The 7,639-nt window shown below is 40.9% G+C and overlaps 1 protein-coding gene across 1 annotated transcript in view; it reads left to right on the top strand.

Annotated features, from left to right (window-relative positions):
- Positions 1-6,256: 6,256 nt before the first annotated feature.
- alcama (activated leukocyte cell adhesion molecule a) overlaps positions 6,257-7,639 on the top strand; it is a 65,540-nt gene continuing 64,157 nt past the window's right edge. The window contains exon 1 of the mRNA XM_056411668.1: positions 6,257-6,462. Within this exon, the coding sequence (XP_056267643.1) occupies positions 6,405-6,462 (58 nt within the window). The 5' untranslated portion in view covers positions 6,257-6,404. The remainder of the gene's footprint in view (positions 6,463-7,639) is intronic.

The following is a 7,639-nucleotide window of genomic DNA, read 5'->3' as shown; positions in this document are numbered from 1 at the left end:
TGAAGCTTATGCACCTTTACAACAAAGTTTGGGAAGAAGGAAAATGATCATGCAAAGAGGCAGTGGGGATTCCGAATCTAAACCGAACAAGCTACAGACCAATTGCATGAACATACAATATTTGTAAGATAGTGGAAAGGATGATAACAGAAAGATTTGCATATAAACTTGACAAGAGAGGAATGCTGGCAAGTTTTCAGAGTTGTTTTAGGAAGGGTCCTTTCCTTCACCGTGGACATAGTGCTCAGACTAAGAAATGTTTTGATGTCGGTATAGGAGAGAGAGAGGCCCAAGTAAGCAAATGAAAATTAAAAAAACAAGATGCATCCTCTGTGTCATATTGCCCAGAGCCAGTCATGCCACACATGTTCACTAGATGTCCCCGGTGAGTTTCTGTCCTCTGTTGTCCACTTGACTGCCCTGGTTATCTGCGGCCTTCTCATGAGCTCCTCTGTCAGGGACAGTTTACAACAGTGGTCAACAACCCTTTCAAGCCCTGACCTCTGCCTTGGTGACAGGCAAGATTTACATATTGAGGCATTGAGAGAATAAGACTGTCCAGACTGAGAACTTGAGGCTTTGACTTACAACTTGAGGCTTTTTTATTTGGCCTAATTGTAATTGAATTATATCAAACACTTTGGTACAGCTTTCAAGTGAATGTGACCACAGACTAAATTACTTAATTTCAGTGCAACATAAAAACATAAAAAGGAAATTATGTGTGAACCGCACACATATGAACAAGAAAAAAACACATTAACTGTTGTATTTATCAACTGAAGTTACAACACAACACTAACAACATTCAGTCAGTGCAACTAATGTAAGTACAGTTCACCTCTGTGTCTCATCACAATTCCATCAGAAGTCATGTGACTCAAGTCAGTGTGATGGCTGTGACTGAACACTGTCCGTGAGTGACTTGTAGTTGGGCTTATAAACACAGCCAGCCAGTCTGAGGCGGTCTGTAAGGTGTCTGTGACTGAACACTTTCTGTGAGCTTGAGGGCTCATCAGCACAAACATCCAGTCTGAGGCAGTCTGTGAGGTGTCTGTCAGTTAACTGGCTCCTTGACTTTGATTTGGGTATGGGTATATATTAGTATAATATATAAATTCTATTATATTGTATTAATACATTACATTCAAACCTAATCCTACATGTTTTTCAGTGGAGAACATGTAAACTCCATCCCAGAGTCCCGCCGGCTCAATTGTGCAGTAGAGAGGGGTAGGCGGTTGTCAAGCGGCTGCGTTAATATGTAGGCGGGAATCGTACATACTGGAGGCACCGGTCTACACCCTCTGTTTTTTAAAAGGGTAAAGTGGCAACCTGCGAAGGAAAAAATATACATATTAGTATACTATATTGATTATATTATATTGTATTAATACAATAGTTGTAGTTGTGTACTTTGAAAATACAGTACACAATTTAAAAGACAAGTCTGGTGATAATCTATATATCAACCTTATCATGTTACCAGAAATAGTGCACGGAATCTTTAGCTGAACATATCCTTCAACAAATGCACTTCCTCTTTTTGTATAGGTTTACATGAAACAAAAGTATTATAAAATTTTACCTGATGAGTCATTGTAAAAGGCTTGATAATGTGTCAGGATTATTGTTATAATGCATTATGTATATGTATGAGTGCTTAGAACAAAAAATATTCAGTGCTATAAGCTGATTATAACACATTAGATACAACTATATATTTGTATATATATATATTGTTGTATCTAATAGTGTATATATATGTTGTGTGTGTGTGTATATATATATATATATATATATATATATATATATATATATATATATTTACATGTGTTACTGAGCATAAAGCATTGTGACCTGTATTATTGTAACCGTCTACAGGAATGTTGGTTTCCAATACTGTGTAGACCAGTGGTCGCCAACCCGTCGATCGCGATCGACCGGTCGATCTCGGAGACGTTCCCTGTCGATCTCCAAAATAAAATGAAAATAAAATCAGAAACACATTGTTCCTCGTTTTCGAACATTTTCTGAAGTTTCTTCTGAAACGTTTTCTTCCTGACTGGAAGATCGACGTCAGAAAAGATCTCCGCCTGATTTTAATGAACGCCTGAAAACGGGTTCTCTGACAGCCGTGTTGTCAGCTGTGCTCCCTGGGAGAGGGGAGCGTACCACTACAGGTGAGGCGCAGGGGAAATGCAGAAAGACCTTTATTGATAACTTTACATATTACACAAGTTCAAAGTACAAGGACATACAACTACGTCATCAATAAATAAATGTTGTCATGCGACTCATGCCTGTACCTTAGTGTAAATGTTTACGTTACGGCATTAACAAATTACGTTTGCGCATGCGCAACTGCCGAGATTCTTGGCGACTTGCCAGGTACTACCTCCGTGACTTGGGCTTTTCTGCTGTTGTCCTTCAAAACAAAAGCTCAACATTGAGCTTTTTTTCTTGTCTGATGGAGCAATCTGGTTTACTTGAAAGTGATTGCAATTGTATTTATTCTATTATTTGAAAAAGCTCAGATGCAGGAGTCACAAATGGTGATTCTCATATTTATTATTATTATAATTATTTAAATCTGAGGATGTCTGTAGAGCTGATGTGAACGGAACGTATTCACCAATGGGCTGACTTCAGAACCAGTCCCAGATGAGAAAACGTTCATGAATACCACATTTGCCCCGAAAAACTCGTCAGTGAAGTAAAAGAATCACCAAATCAAAGACCAGGAGCTGGATTACTGACAGCAGCTCACAGACGGCCTCAGACTGTCTGTCTGTGCTTATGAACTAACTACAAGCTCACAGACAGAGTTCAGTCACATGCATCACACTGACTGGAGTCACATGACTTGATGGCATTGTGATGAGAGCTGAACTTACATGAGTTGCACTGACTGATCATGTTGTCAGTGTCGTGTTGTAATGTAAACAAATACAACAATTATATTGGTAGTTCATCCAGCTGCTCATTGAAATGTGTTTGTTCTTGTTCATATTGTGTGCGATGAACAAATATCTTACTTTTTATATCGCACTTAAATTCTGTGTTCCTGGTCTCATCAATTTGAAAGCTGGACCAAAGTGTTTTGATTTCATTCAATTAGAATTAGGCCAAATAAAAAGCCTCAAGTCATAAGTCCAGTCTGGACTGTCGTTTCCTCTCAACGCCTCAATAGGTAGATCTTGCCGGTCATGAAGGCAGAGGTCAGGGATCTTGGGCTCAAAAAGGTTGGTGACCACTGGTGTAGACTATGTAGCCATATCTCATTGATTTTTTAACGAGACAATATTCTTCCAAATGTTCTCCATGACAACTCTAAATACTATTTAGTCTTTGTGACTTCACGTCTCATAGGGTCCATTGGACCTGACTGGGTCTGATGCCATGACCCTGCTGATGCCCCGCCCACTCCTCCTCTCTACCTCTATCTGCCTGATGGATTGTGGAGGTCTGGATCGTGGTCCATGCCTGCTATTCCAACTATTCATACAATATGTCATACTCATTGAATGTGTTGTAACTCTGTCATGATTCCTTCTGTACACATGACATATATTGCTTCTGTCCATCTGGGGAGAGGAATCCTCCTACGTTGCTCTCCTGAAGGGTTCTTCCATTTTTTTTCCTGTGAAAGATTTTTTTGCTCCATTTTTTGGGGAGCTTTTCCTGATCCGATGTGAGGTCCTGGGACAGGGATGTCGTATAGATTGTAAAGCCCTCTGATGCAAATTAGTAATTTGTGATTTTGGGCTATACAAAATAAACTGAATTTAATTGAATCCAGTTATTTCAGACCACTTAGTTGTTGACTCAAAATATGCCTTATCGCTATAGAGATATGAAACAACCTATCTGTTGATAGAAGATTACGGCCATCATACTCCATTCTATTTTTACCAGCCGTTTGGTTAATAATACCCTGCAGCTGATAGGCCCTGCGCTGTTTAATCTTATAGTGTTCCCCAAAGGCAGACTTTCAGATGTGAAAACGATCCACATCGATCTGCCTGATGGATCATCGAGGTCTACACTCAAAGAAATGACTCATTGGATGAACTCAATTAAATTGTTGGCAGGTTTTCCATCCAATAATTATATGCAACTCCAACTCAAATTTAGCACATCAGTGCAATAAAATGTAATTAAGTTAGTCCAACTCATTTGTATCAAATACATCTAAAATAAAATAATGATATTCATTAAATTAAATTAATTTATGTTTGTCCAACTCAAAATATAAACTAACTAACTAAATATGCAAACTCCACAGAGAAGGAATGCCCCGATTGGGAATTGAACCCACGGCCCTCTGGCTGTGAGGCAACAGTGCTAGCCACTACACCACCGTACAGCCTTGAAAGTGTCTTCACCTCATGTAAACAACTGATTTTCAGCTGGCGCATGCGCAAAGGGTAGTCCTCAATGAAACACATTTATTTTGAGTTGATATGCACACCATCTAACCTAAATAAATCTAAAAAATGAAAGTATTCATACATTTTGTGTTACACCCATTAAATATAAACATCTATTTTTGTAATTGATTTATTTAAATGTATCAAACAATATTTAAATGTGTCACCTCGAAGAAGGGCTTGAATCGTTTTTGTGAGTGTAACCTAAATAAATCTAATAAATGAAAGTATTCATACATTTTGTGTTACACCCATTCAATATAAATATCTTCGTTTTGTAATTGATTTATTTAAATGTATCAAACAATATTTAAATGTGTCACCTCTAAGAAGGGCTTGAATCGTTTTTTTGAGTGTAGATTGTGGAATATGCCTACTACCAACTATGCCATGGCCCTATTGAGACTCTTCCCACTCCTCCTCTCTACCTCCATCTGCCTGATGGATCATCGAGGTCTAGATCGTGCAATATGCCTACTACCAACTATGCCATGGCCCTGTTGAGACACTGCCCACTCCTCCTCTCTACTTCCATTTGCCTGATGGATCGTGGAGGTCTCGATCGTGCAGTATGCCTACTACCAACTATTCATACACTCTGTCATATTCATTGATTGTGTTGTTACTGTGTTTTAATTTGTGCATAATGATTCCTTCTGTACACATGGCATCTATTACATCTGTCCATCCTGGAGAGGGATCCTCCTCTGTTGCTCTCCTGAAGGTTTCTTTCCTTTTTTCCCCGTGAAGGGTTGTTTGGGAGTTTTTGCTGATCCGATGTGAGGTTCTGGGACAGGGATGTCTAATATGTACAGACTGTAAAGCACTCTGAGACAAATTTGTAATTTGTGAAAATGGGCTATACAAATATATCGAATTTAATTGAAAATCGATCATAGTGACCGTAGTGATCTTAAATGTACAGGATTCCAGCAGTAAACGGGTAAAAAAGCACAAAAGAGACAGAGTAAAAATTAAAAAAATGTAATAGAAATAATAAACGGTTAAAAACAGTAAAGAAAATCTACAATAACTGCATATTATATATACAGAGTCATAATAAATGAATACAAATTTCACAGTGAATTAATATTGCACAGGTTGGAGTAATTAAAGGGATTAAAGTGTGTTTGTGGTCTCAGCCAGTGGCTGAAGGAGCTGTACAGAGCTGTCAGAGTGTCCTGCATAGGATGGGAGGTATTGTCCATCAGGGATGATAGCTTAGCCATCATCCTCCTGTCTCCCACCACCTTCACTGCACTCAGTGGACACCCCACTACACTACTGGCCTTTTTTTTTTTAACCAGTATGTACCCATGGCATCATGTGTGCCATCCACTTTCATTGCTCAACGCTTTGGGCATGCAAACTATGTTTTCCCCACTCCTGTGTCACTCGACATTGAGTATGTGGGGCTCACGAGCCAACCGCAATTAAAACGCTATTTTATTACTATTCAATCAGCCACTGACCTTACTTTGTTGAACACTGATGAATACCATCAGCAACCATATTGTCTAACCCATAATATGTTGTCAATCATCAGTTAATCCCCCATTTGCTCCCATGTTCTGCTTGTTTACTGCAGGCTAGAAGTGTGATGTGTGGTCAGACGGTGTTGTAGTACTTGACATAACTTGTATCGTTTCGTTTGGCTACAATGAAAATCCCCCAACAACTGTAGCCTTTGGCTTAGTTTGCTGAGCCTCACGTGGAGTGATGAGTAACCATATTTCCGACAGCACCTCAAGGCAACATACAAGGGGAAAAAAATCCCGGAAGAGTCTCCTCCTCCTCCTGCTGCTCGTGTCGGCGCAGTCAGATCTCGGTATTTCACCTGCGCTCCCTTCTGACCCTATAGGTTTCGGACTTCCATTGCCTCTTCCAAACCACAGTGACGTATCAACGGGCCGTACTCGTTTAGTCCAGATCGACTTGAGCCACAGAGGGATCCAGACACGGGCTGTGAGGATGGACCACGCTGCTTTCCTGTTGTTGGCTCTCGTGGGCTCCGGGACGCTACTCCAAGGTAAGCCTCGTTAACGTCGGAGCACCGAGCTTTGACAACCGCTGGACTCGGTCCACCGGTGAGCCTCCTGTAGTCACGTTACGTTGTCTTTATCCTGCTAGTAACTCAACGGTAACAGGTAAGCAACTTCCAGACGAAGTTCCCGCGCTCCTCTTGGAACTGGCTCGTTATCAGCGGTCGGCGTATTCACGTCTGTCACGCTTGTTCATGCTGGACGGACCCCAAATAGAGATATTCTATAATCATATTAGTCTTACGTTTAAAAAGAGAAGAAGGGCCGAGAAGAGAAGAGAATGGCTCGAATCTTAGTGTAACTTTCGAGCTCTGAACTCTGGCTGCTTGAGAAGTTGGATGAACTCGTTTTTGTGAATAAACAGGTCGAGGTGCGACGAGCTTTATCGGAACCCCTGGATGAGGAAGTAGTTGCTGCCTTCAGCTCTTTTGTTGTAATTCATGACGTATATTCAGTATAATTCACGCCTGTGTTGGTGTGTGTGTGTCTCTGTGTGTTAGGTGTGGCTGTGCGTGCGTGCGTGTGTGTGTGTTGCGCGTGTGTATTTGAATGGGCCAATAAGAAGTCAGAGATAACGCACTTTCACACTTGATGACTTTGTCATTCAAGTCAAGGAATGTGTTCCCTCTCTGTCTTACTGCTTGTAAGGCTTGTGTTTGAATTGAAGATATCATTCTTCTCCTTGTGGACTGAGAGTCGTCCATTCACAATTCAATATTCATCACCTTGAAAGGTGCAACCTGGAATTTTTTACTAAGGGCTAGTGAAGCCCTAATTTGGATCAGCAATTCAGTCCTGTAGCCTATGATCTCTGATGCTGACAGTGAACAGCTTTTCATGGTGAGAAAGAGTTAACAAATCTTTCAGCAGCGCTGACACATCTGGCATGTTCTCGTGTCACTGACACAGATCCCAGATAAATCGGAATAAATATCCCCTAGCTCTTATCTCTGAGTTGCGTTTGTGTCACTGGACATCCCTCAGCATTCAGCATGCTCTTTGTCAGAGCGGCTGGAGGGCGGCGTCTGTCTGACTAGTGGGTGAGTGGGAGGTGGGGAGGGAGGGTGTTTGGTGCCCGAACACTTGACACAGCCAGGGTCACCATCTCCATCACTTGATGCTATCTGGCCTGTCTCTGGATCAGTAACTCCACAGGAGGAGGGA

The sequence above is a fragment of the Pseudoliparis swirei genome, chromosome 3 (genome assembly GCF_029220125.1).
Source record: "Pseudoliparis swirei isolate HS2019 ecotype Mariana Trench chromosome 3, NWPU_hadal_v1, whole genome shotgun sequence".
Taxonomy (NCBI): domain Eukaryota; kingdom Metazoa; phylum Chordata; class Actinopteri; order Perciformes; family Liparidae; genus Pseudoliparis; species Pseudoliparis swirei.
This window is presented reverse-complemented; position numbering and strand designations above follow the sequence as displayed.